Here is a 19,070-nt window from a genome sequence, read left to right as displayed (position 1 = left end):
GGGCATTGCCTTAGAAGAACCTCGGCAACTATCTTAGTTGATAATGGTGGAGACATTACAACCCTAAAGCGACATGGTGGATGGAAATCTACCAGCGTCGCTGAAGGATACATTGAAGATTCTGTAAACAATAAGAAACAGATAGCGATGAAAATATTAAACCCATTAGAGTATAATGAACCAAGTACATCAAGCGAAACTGTAAATATTGATCCTGAAAATAATTTAATCGAAGACTTTTCTGTTAATAATGGTACAATTGTTAACACTGAAACTGAGAACCTTATTACAAGTAACGTATTCAACGACAGAACTGTAAACTTTGAAAAAAAGACAGCCAGCAGCGCTTTAAATATCAACAACTGTACCATACAAAATTGCACATTTAATATTCATGTTAATAAATAAAGTTTGATGATAGACATGTAGGTAATTTAGATGTTTATTCGTTTAATTCAAATTAAAGAAAAATAATTGTTACATTTGTTTTTTTATTCATGAATAAAGTGGTTAAAACTGTCATGTTTAATTAATCAATAAAATGTATAAAATGTATAAAATAAATAGTATTACCTACCTACTGATTTTATTTTGTGCTGAGATTGAACATCGCGTTATCCGCTATAAATTTTCAAAATTAGTAATTTTTTATATTCACGCTTGAAGAAAAAATAGTATATGTCACTCGGAGTGGAAGGCTCATTATGTGTTTTGCCCAATTTGCTAACGCCTCGGCTAACGCCTCGGCGAGCAAACTTTTGGGCTCAACACATAATGATCGCCTTCTACTCCTAGTAACATAATATACTATTTTTTGCTTTATCGATTGGCCTATAAAAGTACAAAAAATGGGACCCATTTAGTGTTAAGACGAGGTTTTATTAAAAAGTAACGAGATTTGTTAATTTTCTCAGAAAATATTTATTTAATCTTCAATTTTTATCCCATAACGTTTAAGGTGGTCCCCCTGGTTGGTACTTACACCAACGTAGTTCCCAGTTTGAGAAATACTGGTGGAACGCCTCCTTAGGTATCGTCTTGAGCACGACTTGCGATTTTACCTTTATTTCATCTATTGTTAAAAGACGTTGTCCCCTTAAGTTTGGAAAATATTCACTTATTATTGACATTCAATCATTTATTCGCTTATTTCAATACATTTTTTCGGAAAGTAAAGTTGAAATATAGATTTAATTTAAGAGAAGTATGATTTGAATACAGATATAAAATATTCAAAAATCAAGGACTGATTATTCTTCCTTACAATTATAACTTTTTATTATAGATGAAGATTGCACTTTTTTCTCATTGTAAGCGTTTTGATCCCGCAGTATGAATTGAAAAAAAAAATATTCTACTTCTGTCTTTTCATTGGATATGAGATTTATTGTTGTTTAAGTACTTTTTTGTATCATTGTTTTAGTTGCAGTTGCCAATTCTCCTTGTGGTTATACCAGATTGATCACCAACAATATGTGGAACAATATGTTCTTCTACCTGCAGGAGAATTTGTCTTTGTGTTCCTCCTTTAGGAACAAAACAAATTATTTTTCAATAAAATTAGTGAAAACAAGCAAAAGATACGATAACTATAAATTTATAATCAACTGGAGATTGGGAATTACGACAGTATTGGCAAAGTTTACAGAATAAATATATTCTGTAAACTTTGGTATTAGTGGATAAAAAAATATTTTATTTTCGACTTATTATCAATAACAATAAATCGTGTTGTTAGAAGTGACTGTAAGTAAAATCCAATTGTATAGTTTCTTCATTCCGGTCATTGTACTTGTTGTTTAGTAAATGTAAGGAAAACCTGAAAAAAAAAAGATATTATTATTATTCAATAGGTCCCCGGTTAAAATAGAAGTAATTGGGTAGCCTCTTTTTCTTCTACGAAACTATAAATGCTGAAAGATACTGAATCCTTATTTTAGAGTAATTTTTAATACAATTAGATGATGAGTTGCAAATAGGTTACTTTCAGCGAGTTGGGGCAATCGAACATACCTACTGCAAGATCAACAATTCAATTTTGAGGAGAATACCATTTTTAAAACGGTATAGCGCAACATCGAATAATTAGAAGCATCAATAAATTCGAGAAATTAAAAATATAACAGAATAACAACTGCAATCTGTATATGAAAATATGCACAGGAAAATTTGTGCATGGTTAATAAAGGACACAATTTTGAACATGGTTATGTAATGTCAATGTAAATATTTAATCAAATCTGTAACCTCTGCAACCCTTCCACTGGGGTTTAGGATTTTTTCTTAGCTGACAGTGACAATCGTGCAATGTTGGTTGCCTATGCCCAATGGTCACAGTGGTTTGTAATCATTTCTGAAGGCTTTGTACCTTCTTCTCTATCATTGTATTCAAAGTATAAAGTTAAAATAATAAAAGTGCTCTGGATGTCGAGCATATACCTGTTCAAGGCTGCTCTGTCCAAGAGAGTAATCCTCTAGATTATAGTCGCCTTTCTTCGCACTCTCCAAAATACCAAACATCTGAGACAGAGGTATCGATAAATCTTTGATGTAATAAAAAAGCATTTCCTCATGCTTCTCTTTGAGAACGGCCGTGGGAAATTGTGATTTTACAAACATTTCTATGGACCGTGAATCTACAAAAAACAGAGCTTCAGCCGATTTCTTTAGCTTGATGATGAGTTGGTAGCCCTTCGCGAACTTGTTCTTCAGATGTTGTGATGAACCCAAACACTTGAACTGTCCATTCACCATGATGGCTAATCTGGTGCACAGAGCTTCGCATTCTTCCATGCTATGTGAAGTGAGAACCAAGCATTTGCCGCTGTCACGGACTTTACAAAGAGCATTCCACAAATTCCGCCTTGTCACGGGATCTAGTCCTAGAAAGTAGAATGAGAGACTCATTATTAAAAGCTACAGTACCTTCAAAATTAGTTGTTTAGTTAATATTTGCATTAAGTACATATCTACTTTCTCCTGTTTCGCTTTACCTGTCGTGGGTTCGTCAAAATAAAGCACAGTTGGACTTCCTATGACGGCGACGGCTGTACTCAATTTCTTCTTATTTCCTCCACTGAGCTTCTTCACTTGTTTCTTCAAGTGTGGTGTAAAGTCAAACTCTCTCGCCAATGTGTCCGCTAAAGGTCTGCAGGCGCTATATTTGATTCCTCTCAACAAAGCCAATATTACTATTGTTTCTTGAGCAGTCAGATCATCCAAAAGAGCACTAAATTGGGGACAATATCCCGTACACTTTTGGGCATTTTTTAACTGTCGTTTTATACTGTACCCATTCACAAAACCGTCACCATAAGTGATTCTTGTGTCTCCGGTCATCATCATGAACGTGGTGGTTTTGCCGGCACCGTTAACTCCCAGCAATCCGAAGCATTCATTGTTTCGCACTCCCAAACACAAAGAGTTTACGGCCAATAACTTCTTATAGACTTTTGTGAGATCACGTAATATTAGAGTGTAGCTGAGAAGTTCCTCCCTACTAGCATTTTTTATCTTACTTCTCTCTTCTGCTACGTCGTTGTCTTCTTTCTTAAATGTTACTCCTTGCAGAGGGCGACGTTTATTCCCTTTTATGCAGTAAAATAACATCAAGAACAGTTTGGACTCGATCATTATGATGATCAAGAAGAAAGTCAATCCCACTATACATAAGTAACATATATTTCTACCAATCCCTGGTGATTTCCACATGAAAAAGCTGTTATCGACGTCTAGAAAAAGATACAATAAAAATAATTACTTCACTTAGGATAGCCATGTTTATTTATAGTCCAGACGATATCTGTTTCGTTTCAAAAAGTCCATATTTGGGTGAATCGTATATCCACGGAGATTTTTGGCTTTTTGGCATTCAAATATCACTAGAAATTAAAATTTTCCTATTTTCTATGCGTATAAAAAAAACATGGCCTTAAATTTTGGCGGCACAATAGGTTAAAAAAATAGGTTCGAAAAATGTAATATTTTTCTTCCTATTTAATTATGTATCTTTTCAAGAGTTGATTTTAAGCGAAAATGGAACAGGCAAAAAATGTTTGTAATTAAATTTTTTACAAAATAAGACTAGTTACAAATCGAATGAATCATGATTATTGTAAAAATCGAATAAATCGCCAAAAATGGGGTTCAAAAACATTACTTTCTACGGAATTTTGAAAATACGCTAATTGTTTTTTTTTTAATCGCGAGATATCGATTTAAACAAAATCATCAAAATCGGACCTCTAGAAGCTGAGATATTAAAAATTTTTAAGCACGTCGCAGTTTTGAACTCGCCGATTCAATTTCGAGCAGGCCGAAGCGGTCGCGCTCTCTGCTTCCCCCAACACCACCATCCGTACGATTTTCTTGAATTTCTCGCTTGCATAAATAACTTTAAACACGTTTTAAAGTAAGTTGCCAGTGAAAAAAAGTATTGCAAACTTAGACCTGGTAAGTACTCGGAACACCAAAGGTATTTTTCGAAAAATTAGCCCGAACGTCCCAGTACATTTAGTGTAAATGACGGTTAACTTTGATCGGCTATAACTACGTAATTAATTGACCAATCGATCTGTTTTTTTCTAAATAAGCGTCTTTCGAAATAACTTTTAAAACCTGCTTAAAAAATTAATTTAATTGAATATTCACGGTTATTCTAATTGTTTATAAGTACAAAAATTCCACCACTGTTTAAACAAGCGCCAGAGCTCTCCTAATTGACGGATTCGAATTTTTCAAAAAGCGTTTGAAAGCTTGAGAGCCCTTTTATATGTGATTAAATTTTCAGTTTTTTAAGGGCTTTGTTTTTTGTTTTGCAAATTTTTGAAATTTTGTTTTTTTTTTCAAAATCTGGATTGCAAAATTATTATGCAAAATCTATCGAACCGATATTGATAAAATTTGGTGTGATGATTCTACATAACATGAAGTTTTCTTGAACCAAGTATGAAGGTCCTATACCCAATTTAAAGAGCCCAAAAATATTCCCTAAAAAGTAATGTTTTTAACCTCATTTTTGGCGATTTATTCGATTTTTACAATAATAATCATGATTCATTAGATTTGTAACTAGTCATATTACGTAAAAAAATTAATTACATATATTACGTTTATATAACTGGATTGGGAGAAGAGGCAGCATTGAATGGCCTCCACGACCACCGGATTTATCTCCATTTGAGTTCTTTTTGTGGGGATATCTAAAAAGTAAAATCTATAAAACACAGCCAGCGTCGCTGGAAGATTTGCGTCAAAGAATCGTCGACGAATGCCGTCGAATCACTCCGGAAATGCGTCGGAATGTGCGCGAACGTTTCGAACAGAATCTTTATTCTTGTATGGAAGCGGGCGGTCATCAGTTTTAATATTTAATCAACTAAGTAGTAAGTAAGCAACTAAACATAATTTAAATTTTAAAATGTAATTTTTTTTCAAAGTATTGGGCGGAATTATAAAATTTAAAGTCTGTTGTAAAGAGAATTGTAACAGCTTTCAAAAGAAAGTGGCGGAGTCAAAAATACCAGCAAAGAATGTCCCCCTTTAATCTAAAATCGACGGGTCTGAGAGTTTTTCTACAACCTTGACGCAGTTCTTGAAAATGGCTTTGTTTCGTTTGGCCACCCTGTATATTGCTTATTTTACTTATCTAGAGAAGGAAACTTTTCGGCACTCTTTCCCATCTTGTTCACTTCTATTTATAGTTACAATGTTCTACAATACATATGCCCATGACAAAATAACTAATTATTGAAATCAAAGCAACACGTACAGCTCAAGTTTCCAATACGACTGACGCTGGGCCACGCTGGGGCGCTGGACCACGCTGGGGCGATGGGCTACATACAGGCTACAGACCAGGCTCCCAACTGCCTTTATTTCATCATAATCGCCCTATAGTCCAGTCTAGGTTGTCTATGTTCGTATTACATTTGGTGCTGATGCGCTTTGCGTTCCCCTATAGCCTCTGCAGTATGCACCCTCTAGTCTTGTCAATGTTAGTTGGTTGAAATCTATCTTGTATGTCGGTACACTGTACTTCTTCTCTGCTATTCCGTACTTCCGATTCCCATTGGCGAATTGTGCTATTTCGGTTTATCCACAAGCACAAGCTTGGTTTATTTTCTTATAACAGGATAGTGTTTCGTGTTGTCGTCAGCTGGTACTTACTTGTGCTTCTCTGTTCCGCGAAATTCAATCAAATGGTGTAGCTGACTATTTTTCATGCATACCCTGCTATAGGTATGTTTCTTTTTAATATTTTTCTCTTGACTAAAGTTTTGACTGTCTCATTTTCTTAAAAATTTTCATCCTTATTTATTATTTTTCTTTTTCCTATACCCACTATGTTTTTTTTATTACATATTCTTAATCCTAGTAATACAAAATTTTTACCAATCACAACACGTTTAAATTTTGAATATAATTTATTACATGATCTTTTAATTAAATTTTTATTTGAAATCCTCTCTCTCTGATTGTTTTATATGTCATGTTCTAAATTCAATTTTATGTACTATCTCAATTTCAGAAGCCTCCTTCATTTCTTCTCTGACTTCTGTCAAAACACATTATTTTTGGTTCTACATTCTCACCAACCAAACTTGGTCAAACTTATATATATTTTTTAAATTAATTTTGATATTTTTTAACCTGCCTTTTCCTTTATTATTCAGATTCCTAGATATCATTCATTTTATCACAATATATTCACAATTTAATCGCATGTTTAATTAATTATGGCTTAACCGAAAGCGAAAGTACTTGCATTAAATTTTATGCATGTCGACTAACTTACCTGAACAGTAATTTAGTAGTTCTGGATTACAGAAATCAGTTACACACTGTTCGCACATCCTCTTATAAGTTTGAAATTTATAGATTTCCTTCAGGCCATGCGCAACACAAAAATGTGGAATAATAAGAAAAATCCTCTGAAGAATTTCTGTTAACGTCTTCTTTGAAAATATTTCTACAATTGTAATAATAATTGTGGCTATTGCTCCTACAAAAAAAAAAAAATCAAAATAAAAGTAACAATTATCATAATACATAATGTATACTAAACTTGACACACTACCATTACATACTGGTATACGCTGTACATAATTTAAAATTACTCAAAAATCATTTACAGTTCATTTTCAACACGGGTATAAATATTGAGTATACTATTTACGAAGCTTATAAAACCAATTGGGTAAAGTAATACTTTTTCATGAGTGGAAATTATATGTTGCCCCATAAATAAAATCTACATTCTGCACGTTCAGGTAAGCACTTTTACTGAATTTGTTGAGACATTTGTAAGGAAACCAACTTAACCAACCCATAACTCCCGCTACGAAGGCGGCCCTGGCAGATGCCCGGATGCTCGGAAAATTTTGTAAGGTAATGTCACGAACAATTGTCGGTTGAAGCGAGCAGCGTTGCCAAGTTCACATCATAATCTGTGGTTCACATTTACTGTGGGTTCCGCGTTCCGCGTTAAACGTATTCAAGTAAATAAAGGAGCATGCTGCATTTTATTATAAATAATTTTAACAATTGTATAAACTTAGTGCAGAATGTTTTAACAAGCCTGATTTCTCGAAGACAACCTGTTTGTAGGCACACCGTATTTTATCAAATAAAAAAAGTCGGCACACTACTAAATACCCGAATATACAAAATATATTCTATAAGTTCCTAAAAAGTGCTCGCGGGATAAACAAATAACAACCGTTTTTTGATAACCTCTCTCGTTCAAAACTGTAGTTCATATAACAAACTGATTTTTTTTTAAAAACACCAATCGAAAGAAATATATCATATCCTTACCTGAAAATAAGTTAATTAATATCATATATATGTATCCTGATGTAGGATACTGAAATAAGTTGGATAGTAAGTACGCAACGGGTAAGAATCCGAAACCAAACACTATGAAGAATGTAAATATAAGACCTGAAATAGAAAAGAAATAAATCTTAAAATGATGGATCTAATGACGACTCTAATGATGACGATAAAGACGTTGGTCTTGACCCACAGATTAATCTTAGGGGTTAAATGGAGGTCAAATTGAGAATTTCAAAGATTAGGCCAGTCATTATAGCTTTTTTTCGGGAAAAAATACTATTGGAAGTTTTTTGCGGGATATTGTTCAGAAACGTGTTATAAATAAAATATCAAAAAATCATCGAGACTAGTTGGGAACTTTGTTATAGTAGGGGAGCCCAAGAGGGGATTTTGGGAGTTACTCAAGCGCGGCTGATTAACATATGGGGGATACCTTGCACCCTGTTGAGTATCTCCACCATATCTAAGTCAATCAGAATAGTAAAAAAAAATCGATAGTTGGAAATACTCGAGCGCGTCGGATTAAGATATGATGGGATAATTACATGTTGAAAAGTGTGCATTTCAATAATCTGACGATTTGAGCGTGACGTAAGGCAGTCGGAAGGTCACAAAGTTGCAAAAAAAAACGTCATCTCGACATTCTCGAGCGCAGTCAATTTTTTTTTATTTTGAATGAAATAATTCAAGGATAACGGGAAAAATATAATCTGCCGATTTCCACAAGCCGAAGTAACAAAAATCGTTAATAAAGTTTAGCGGGTGCAGCTGCAGGGAAATACATGTTGTTCTGAAGCTCTGTCAGGAAACTCCTGGAGGTGATTCTATGGACTAAACTAATAGCAATATGTATGTAATGAAAATTTTTTTCGAATTGTCAATTGTTTGCAAGTTACAACTTGTCAAAGTTATTTTTTTTATTTTTCTATTTAAATAACTTATTTAATTCATGTTCGACTAGTTTCTTATTTGGCACACCCACTAAGTAGATGAAGCTCTATTGGACCAGTCGGAGAAAAATTTCATTATGCGCCGCTAGAGGGCACTTTACGTAGAATTCAAAATTTGTTTGGTTCATAACTTTTTTCTCTTGCTAGACATCTCAGAAATTTAAACATTATTGAAAAGAGAAACAATATCAGAAAAAAATTTGTACTCTTTGTTCATGCCGATAAAAGTAACCGTTTACCAGGAAATCGCTATTAATGTGTTATTAAACATCAAATTTTTGATCACTCTTTCTGTAATTATGTACAGGGTGTCCAGAAGCTAATGCAACAAAACTTGGTCATAGATTCTTAAGACAATTTTAAGAGACCCGTATTTTTTATTTTTGCCAATAAAACGATAAAAAACTAAAAACATCGTTTTTTATTAACCTTGGCCATATTTTTTTTACCTCTTATTTCTTTATCATCCATATTTTTATCAGAGAAAGAGATTACCAAATGTATATATTATATGTGTTTATATGTATTATAATTAAAAGAAATAAATTTACGTGTGCAGAAAATAAAATAAACTTTTTTTACAAATTTCAACAAAATTTATTATTTGTTTTTATTTGTATGCTATTTTCCGTGCTTTTTATTGGTCACATTCAGTAATTTAAAAAAAAATATGAAAAAAAAAATTTTTCAAACCGTCACATTAAGAAAACCCCTCCAAATAATCGTCAGATTATGGATCAGCATGACCAGGGCATCAAGCTGAATCGTCTACGCTCGAGTATTTCAAAATGGCGATGTTTTTTGCATTTTTAAAAAGCTGCCACGAGTTTGCGTCACATCCGAATCCGCTCTTAATATTAATAATTAAGGTCACTGTGATTAAATAAAAAAAAAATATCTCAGCTTCTAATCAACTTAGAACAATGATTTTTTTTTTAATTCGAAGAAAAATAGTGCTACTAAACTATAGAGGTTACTATTTCATTTTATAGTGTAGTATAACAACACCGGGTTCGATCGAAAAAACATATAAACGTAGTTGTGGCCAAAATTATGTGATCGTCATAACGAATACCTACGTTGTATACATCTATATTTAATTGACCGGAAGGCGCTGGCTACTAACTTTTTTTGAGGGGATGTATTGTTTAATTTTATAAAAACGAAAGCAGAGTAAATACACCTAACATTATTATTTACGTACAACAGTCTTCTAATCAAACATGTAACAAATAGAATGAACACCAAAAACATTAACAACCATTTAACATAAAATGACAGTGCCAGGCTCACCTAGAGCTCCTGTGGGGAAAGAGCATGGCAGAGAAACCCACGATCGTTGCTCTTACCACCCAAATATAAATACAAAACAACCTTAACTAAAGGCATACATTAGGATCCTTTACTAATGATAAATAAAAACTGTCTCATTTAATGTGTCACTAAATGTCACCTCACTCGAATTAGACATACACACTTCCAAGTAAAACTGAAGAGGTTTGTTGTTAGTTAGCCGGCAGGGCCGGAAAGTACTGGAGTCCCATCATACGGGAGGCAATCCAGCTATAGTTGAGATTTCGGAAGATCTGTTCCAGCACTGGAGTCCCATACGGGAAGCAATCCAGCCTAACACAGATTCATTCCGCACGGGCGAAAATGTTAGTAAATTCAACAAGGCTCGCATAGACGTATGACATAAAGTGAGCACAAGAAATCAAAAAACAACGTAATCAAGATAAAACAAGTTAAATGTGAAACAAAGTAGTTGTTATTGCAATATATGGGCAGTCACGACAATATACATATTTTAACATGTAATAAATAATGAGCAATCGTTAATAATAATTGTAACAATTTTATTTTAGAAAAATATACGCCCCTGAGCATAAAACAATGAAGGCTAAACATACACAGAATTATTATTATGAAACATCTATGTTTTCAAACAACGTAATCATGACAAAAACAAGTTAGATGTAAATCAAAGGAGTCATTATTGTAATGTCTGGGCAATCACGACAGTATATATATTTTAATATGAAATAAATAATGAGCAATCGTTAATAATAATTGTAACAATTTTACCTTAGAAAAATATATGCCGTTGAGCATAAAGCAATGGAAGCTAAATAAACATACAAAGAATTATTATCATTAAACATCTATAAACATCACAATCATAAAATTACGTAGAACAATTAACAACAAAGTACTTAAAGAATATTACCTGCTAACTAATATCGGTTAAACACTTAATTTTCCACTACTTCTATATTTTTGACACACTGCCCGCCGATCGTCTTACTTTCACTCCGCGCTGTTCTCACTTCAACTGCCTATCTTCAACTATTTAGAATTCCTTCCAGAATGCCCCACCTAGACGTTTGCTTTTTTGCGCTTCCTTCTACCAACCGTTAATATTACTTTTTCATTATTATACAACACTCATGTAACAGGTGACGTCGAAGTTGATAAGATAAGTACGGTTTTGCACAATAGTAATTACCTATCTTAACAATTTAATAAATATTAACATTTAAATTAAATTCTCAGTAAATGCATATGTTAATACAACTATTTAGGTACAAAAACTACTAATGATCGAAACTATACAACGCCTTTGAGTTTGGGAAAAATGAATTGAAAATATCGTCTTCTTAGATAACAAATTCCGCCAACACCAAACCAATGAAGCTTTCGGCTTGAAATTTTTACCACTTATTAAGGGTGTAAAAAACCTCAAAAATCCTGAATTACAAGTGTCTGCGATGAAAATTGCATTAATTATTAGCAATTGAAAGAAACGGCCATTTTCGACCATTTTGAGCTCTTGCGCATAAACAAATTATCAGAATTTAATCGGACTTGTCTTATTTTACAGATTTATTTGATACCTACCTTTTTTGTATAAACTTTTTTCCACTATGAATAACAGTTTCCCAACTAGCCTCGAGTTGATTTTTTGATATTTTGTTTATAACACGTTTCCAAACAATATTCCTCAAAGAAACTTCTAATAGTATTTTTTTCCCGAAACAGGCTGTTTCATGTCTATAATGATTAGACTAGATGCCGTGGTGTCAAATTTAGGGGAAAGAGAGCTTCAACTAATAACAGTGGTTAATTTTATTACCAATTATTTTTTTAGCTGTAGTTTATTTTGAATTTAATATAAATTCTTAAAATTTAAATATTTAAGAACCTATACGAAATTTGGAAAAAATCGCTTAATATAGAAAGAGTTATTTCAGAATATTCTGTTCATAATTAGTATTGCGTCAAATGAATTTGTGCCATGACTTTTGCGAATGAAACTACCATTTATCTTTTTAACCATAATTTTCCGAGCTATTTAGACGGTTTTCCCCTTTCGAAGACAATACTGAGGTCGCCGTCATTAGGTGTTTATTTAATTTTGAATTATTTTTTTATACCTAACTGAGAAGGGGTTTTCAATCCTTCCACTTGAAAACAGGCAATGGTAGCCAAAATAACTAAACAAATCAAAACGAATGTTAAGAAATCCCATATTAATGTTGCTGACCAGAATACCAGCACATTTGCTCCAGAGATCATCTGTTGATGTTTGAACTTGGACACTCTTTCTCTTATTATAAAAATTACATAAATCGCAGATATAAATGCCAGGGAACTTGCTTGATTCGATAATACACCTGTCTTATCTTCACCAGTGAGTTGAAGTACCTGAAAATATTTGTTCCTTATTAATTTAATTCATTTATAACTAATAATCGATGTAAAAGAGCATACATCGGTATGAAAATGTTGAAACAAAATAGGTGTGTCAATAAGACTCGAATACCCTGATGCTTTTGTCGTAATTTGATTTTCAATGACAGTAGATTTTACGAAACGAGCGTATTTTTGTTAGCAAGATCAAATCTTATCAATTCTACTTTGTGGTAAATAAGTTACCAATTTTATTTTATCTGTATGGATTGATATTTATCACAATTTTGACATAGAGCATTTTGTCCCATATAGCTATGTCAACGTGCCAAATTTTATCAAAATCGCATAAGTCGTTTTATAACAAAAAATAAATTTATACTTCAGGGCCTTCTAGCTCTTAAACTAAGCACATTTGTGCTAAGTTTATTAATTTAAATTAATTGTATTCAAGTCCTACCAAATACTCAGCTACTGCAGAAAAAATCGAAATCCATTTTGCTCTGGAACAATATACAGGGTGTAACTAAATAAGTGTAAAACATTTAAGGGGGTGATTCCTCATCGAAAAAACGATAGGATCTTTCATATAAAGAAACTTCATTGGAGCATCCCTTGTTAAGATACAGCCCCTTAAAGGGGGTACATAAAATTTGTTTAACAATTTTTTTCACAAGCACTAAACAAGTTACAATATTGAAATTAACCTGACATTTTCTACTACCAAAAAGACACTTAGCCAGTAATTTATTTGGTTTACCCCATGGTTGTAAGGGGTGGAAAACGCAACCCCTAAAATTTATTTCCAACGTAATTTTTTGTCTTATTATTTTTTTACCATTTAAAAATTTATTTCCGATAGCCTGTTTCATTCTAAAAAAAAATGTCTCTTGAATTTTTTGCCCAAATTAAACCAGTTCGCAGCAAAAAATTATTTTACGAACAAGATACATATCGCCATAAAACGAAAATACGAAACTAATTTATCTAGTAGGCCGCCATTAGCGATACTGACAATTAAATTGGAATCAAGCTGTCAGTTTGTAAATTTTTGAAATTGAAGTAATACTAATTGTGTATTGTTCTGTTCTTAATTTGTTACTTTAATAATTCACTTGTTATTAAAATGGCATACACAAATGAGGAAATGGCTGATATGCATTACGTTTACGGTCTGTCGCAGGGGAATGGGTTAGAAGCTTCTACAAGATATGCTGAAATGTATCCTCAACGGCAGCATCCTTCACATAGAATATTTGTCTGACTTCATCAACGATTACGTGAATATGGTTCATTCAACAAAAGAACGCAGGATTGTGGTCGCCATCGAGAAGTAAGAACACCACAGCTTGAGGCAGCAGTACTTAATTTGATAGAAGAACAACCTACTACCAGTACTAGAAAGATTGCTTTCCAGCTAAATGTTGATCATATGACGGTATTTCGAATTTTAAAGGAACATCTCTTATACCCTTACCATCTGCAACGAGTACAGGCACTGTTACCGCGAGACTTTCCGAACCGTCTTGAATTTTGCAATTGGATGCTGGAAATGATTAGAAGAAATCGTGACTTTCTGAAGACGATCGAATTCACAGACGAATGTAGTTTTTCTCGGGACAAGATTATTAATTTTCATAATTACCACATATGGGCTGATGAAAACCATCACGCTATTGTCGAAACTAACCATCAAGAACAGTTTTCTCTTAAGGTGTGGGTCGGAGTTATTGGGGATTATTTAATTGGGCCTCATTTTCTACCTCCTCGATTAAATGGTGAGGCATACGTTCAATTTTTAAGAAAAGTGCATCCCCCCGTACTGCTGGAGGAAGTTCCTTTGGGCGTCAGAAGGGATATGGTTTTTATGCATGATGGGGCTCCCGCCCATTTTAGTCAAGTAGCACGTCAGCATTTAACTGAAACATATGCAAATCAGTGGATAGGTCGAGGAGGACCACAGAATTGGCCCGCTCGATCCCCGGATCTCAATCCTCTGGATTTGTCTACTTGGGGCCATTTGCAGCATTTGGTTTATCGTACTCCTGTTCGCGATGTAGAGGACTTAAGAAACCGCATTATCGATGCGTGCAGGGTAATTAGAGAGACTCCAGGAATATTTGAGCGAATACGTGGCTCAATGCGCCGACGTCTAGACGCATGCGTAATGTCTGAAGGTAGACATATTGAACATTTACTATGATTTCTACATGTTGTATGTTTTGTTATTAATAAATTAGTTTTGATTATTCCCCTTTAATCATTTAATGCAGGTAGTAACTACAAAATAACAGTAAATCCAGTCCGCATTTATGACGATGTATCTCTGTAGTTGTTCGTAAAATAATTTTTTGCTGCGAACTGGTTTAATTTGGGCAAAAAATTCAAGAGACATTTTTTTTTAGAATGAAACAGGCTATCGGAAATAAATTTTTAAATGGTAAACAAATAATAAGACAAAAAGTTACGTTGGAAATAAATTTTAGGGGTTGCGTTTTCCACCCCTTACAACCATGGGGTAAACCAAATAAATTACTGGCTAAGTGTCGTTTTGGTAATAGAAAATGTCAAGTTAATTTCAATATTGTAACTTGTTTAGTGCTTGTGAAAAGAATTGTTAAACAAATTTTATGTACCCCCTTTAAGGGGCTGTGTCTTAACAAGGGATGCTCCAATGAAGTTTCTTTATATGAAAGATCCTATCTTTTTTTCGATGAGGAATCACCCCCTTAAATGTTTTACACTTATTTAGTTACACCCTGTATTTTATGACTTGTAAAAATATAAAAAAACAAAATTGTTTGATGTCCCATATCAAATTGCTATGCGCTTCCGAACATCTAGTATAAAGTTGCCATAATAACTGATTCTTTAATAAATATCTAGATGTACCAACATTTTTAAAAAATTGTTTATAAAAACTGGTCTCGTTAAACACCTAGGTCATTTCTGTGGTTATAAAATATTATAATTATGAAAGTATTGGTTTTATTATTTAAGTCTTACTTTTTTATCGAGGTCGTAAGGTATCGGATGATTTATGAACTGTATCGAACATTCTTTACAATCCAATGCTTTCTTGAATGCAGCGTTTAACACAAGTGCCAACGAGATTCCAGCAGAGTGATAGGCATCATTGAACCAAGCAGTTATATGGTCCTTATTTCCTTCCTTGTCGAAAGTAGCTGACACAATATAATTTGCCCAAACTTCCAGAGGGGAATTTTTGATCTGAAAAATGTTACATGTTGTACCTTCCACAAGCAAGATCCACTTCTTATTTGTGGAAGGGCGAAATGTGCGGTGACTATTAGACGCCTTCATTATAGCTATCTTTCTCTATCGCACGAATTTCTATGACTTACTTTATCGTTCTCACGTAGCGGCCGATGAACCATGGGGATTTTCCGACCCTGTATATGCTATTGTTATTAGAAATTTCTTCAACTTTGCATTAGGAAGGTAGCTACCAAGAATGTAGATCCAACCGTTAACTACGTATTCTTTCGGTTAAAATAATAGGATTTTTCTTAAGCCATTTTTCATTTTAAAATACTGGTTGTCAAAAATACAAATTTAAAGAATGATTTTTATCAAAAATTCCGTCGTTTTCAAGATATACAGTTATACAATTTGCAAATGAAACTCGATGAACCTTTTCCATACGATTGTTTTAGACCTTTTGCTATTTTTTTGTATAAGATTTTGAACATATTTTTGGATTCCTAATTGATCTTCTTTACCGAAGAGACTGGTTGTCAAAACACTACACAATAATTTCTACAAAGGTTCACATTGACTAAACAATTACTGTTACGTGATGGCAATAGCAAATCAGGACGCTTGGCATAGCTTTCTTCATTAAATATACAGGACTAGCTTATAAACTCAATGATTCCTTCACATTTTTATTTCAATGATTCAATTTCATAATATCAGGTTTGATTTTTTATTTTATTTGCAATTTTGGTGTGTAATTTTCTTGGCAATACGGCACCTGAATAAATAATTCGACTGAACATCGAAAACATTTCTGAATATAATTCAAGCCTAGTGATATAAGTAAACATAAAGAAGAAGAAGATCAATGATAAGATTTTTGCTCAAAATTTTTGTTAATGTTGTTCTATGTTCCAGTACAGTATATATACAGGGTAACCCATCGAAAATGTACCGCAAGGCATTACAGGGTAGTAAAGAACTTTTCGGCAAAATCCAAAAACAGGTCAAATTTGTTTCTGAGGGGGACAACTTTTGGCTCAAAAAGCATACCAAAATCTTCAACCCCCTAAGTGGGGGTGCTATCCCCTAAATTTTTTCAAATGGGAATGGGGTCAAGTGGGGGGTCATTAGAAAGGGCTTTTAATTATCTATACATCGATTCTTACTTTTTGAAAATCGATTCATTATTTTAGAAAATATGCAGCTTTGAAAATACGAACAATATTTTTGACGAGAAATGCGAAAATCGATTTAATTTTACTTCAAAACTTACGGTATTAGTCAAGTAAATGCTGAAAATGTTGTCCGCCAACTTGCATACAATGATACAGGTTGTCTTCAAACCGTTGTCGAACATTCTGGAGCACTTGCGGTGTTACTTCGCGACATACATTAATGATTCGTCCTCGCAGATCTTCCAAGGTATCAGGTGGAGTGCTGTAAACTTTGCTTTTAATGTGCCCCCAGAGAAAGAAATCTAAAGGATTTAAGTCGGGTGACCGAGGGGGCCACTCAATTGCACCTCTTCGTCCTATCCAGCGTCCTGGAAACGTCTCATTTAGGTAATTGCGCACATTGAGCGAGTAATGTGGAGGAGCTCCGTCTTGCTGGAAAATCAGTTCGTGTTCATTGTAAGCAGGGTCGTCCTCTATGATATTTGTTAGAGCTGGGTCGATGACATTTTGTAGTAAATCCAAGTACATATCGCCTGTCAAATTTCCAGGAAGGAAAAAAGGACCTACAATGGAATTTCCAAAAATACCTGCCCATACATTCAACTTCTGGGGGTGTTGGGAGTGTGTCTCATGGAAAATCCTTGGATTGGTATCAGCCCAGTAACGACAATTATGGCGATTCACTAAACCATTCAAGAAGAACGTACACTCGTCCGAAAAACACACATTAAAGAGGAAATTATCGTTTATCGCTCGTTCAGTCATTATTTCGCAAAATTGCAAACGACGATCAAAATCGTCTTCATTTAGCTCTTGCACTAGCCGAATCTTATAAGGATGGAATTTGTATTTTTTTAATATTCGTTGGACACTTGTACGACTCACTCCTGTCGCAGTAGCCAATTGCATTGTACTCAGCGTACTATCCATTGCCACTTGCCCCAATACCGCTATTTCCGTAGGTTCATTTAGTACCGGATTTTCAACCTGCCTCTTTTTGTTATGAACGGAGCCAGTTTCGCGAAATTTGGCCACCAATTCGCGAACAATTTTTCCAGACGCATGTTTCTCAGGATGCCGTTGGTTGAACAGTTCGGCGACCCGATTTCCGCATTCATTGTTTTTGAAAAAAAGCTCAATAATTTCTACTCTTTCTGGAATTGAGTACACCATAATTAATCAATTTAAAAGACTCGGCAGTATTGGTACTCTTCAACTACAAGTCACAAGACAGTTATCTAGCAACTTCTTGTGGCCTATCTAAATACGAAACAAAAAGCGGACAATTTTTTGCTCACCAAAATCAGGCTAAAGAATTCGCAAATCACAAAAAAAAAAACAGCGAATTCTTTTGAAGGAATTTACCAAGCTAATACCGTAAGTTTTGAAGTAAAATTAAATCGATTTTCGCATTTCTCGTCAAAAATATTGTTCGTATTTTCAAAGCTGCATATTTTCTAAAATAATGGATCGATTTTCAAAAAGTAAGAATCGATGTATAGAGAATTAAAAGCCCTTTCTAATGACCCCCCACTTGACCCCCATTCCCATTTAAAAAAATTTGGGGGATGGCACCCCCACTTAGGGGGTTGAAGATTTTGCTATGCTTTTTGCGCCAAAAGTTGTCCCCCTCAGAAGCAAACTTTACCTGTTTTTGGATTTTGCCGAAAAGTTCATTACTACCCTATAATGCCTTGCGGTACGTTTTCGATGGGCTACCCTGTATATATATATATATATATATATATTACACTTTTACTATAAAACTTACCAGATCCAAAATTTTTCCCGATAATTTTTCTGTATTCTTATAGCTATAACTGTTCCTCTTCAAATAATCCAAATACGTTTCTAGATATATGGAATTTGATAAATCTTCCACCAATACTACCGGATTCCTAAAAGCTCTTAAATCCAAATGAGCTGGTGATAATGATCCATCGTCTTCTTTTCCAACGTTCATGGCAGGTAAGACAACGAATACAATCGCAATGACTATCTGGGTCAGGAACAGGCGCCAAGACCGACATGTAGTAAGGTACTTCTTCATGAACATGGCTTGGAACTGGTTGCCCACGAGGTTTAAACCGCCAGTAAAATGGGGACGCATTTGAGTGATCACTGAAATAGAAAAATAATATGGTTCCAGTTTCAGTGAATTAAATATTGAGATCTTTTTTAACAAACGACAGTC

General features: G+C 34.0%; 1 protein-coding gene across 1 annotated transcript in view; it reads right to left on the bottom strand.

The window, feature by feature from the left end:
- Positions 1–1,783: 1,783 nt before the first annotated feature.
- The window catches only part of LOC108917258 (ATP-binding cassette sub-family A member 3-like), a 41,156-nt gene continuing 23,869 nt past the window's right edge, over positions 1,784–19,070 (bottom strand). Inside the window, exons 13-18 of the mRNA XM_023453977.1 lie at positions 18,648–18,941; positions 15,486–15,710; positions 12,224–12,494; positions 2,994–3,731; positions 2,440–2,882; positions 1,784–1,819 (exon numbers count right to left, since the gene is read on the bottom strand). Of these exons, the coding sequence (XP_023309745.1) occupies positions 1,784–1,819; positions 2,440–2,882; positions 2,994–3,731; positions 12,224–12,494; positions 15,486–15,710; positions 18,648–18,941 (2,007 nt within the window). The remainder of the gene's footprint in view (positions 1,820–2,439; positions 2,883–2,993; positions 3,732–12,223; positions 12,495–15,485; positions 15,711–18,647; positions 18,942–19,070) is intronic.

This window comes from Anoplophora glabripennis, unplaced genomic scaffold (genome assembly GCF_000390285.2).
Source record: "Anoplophora glabripennis isolate ALB-LARVAE unplaced genomic scaffold, Agla_2.0 scaffold22, whole genome shotgun sequence".
Lineage (NCBI taxonomy): Eukaryota > Metazoa > Arthropoda > Insecta > Coleoptera > Cerambycidae > Anoplophora > Anoplophora glabripennis.
This window is presented reverse-complemented; position numbering and strand designations above follow the sequence as displayed.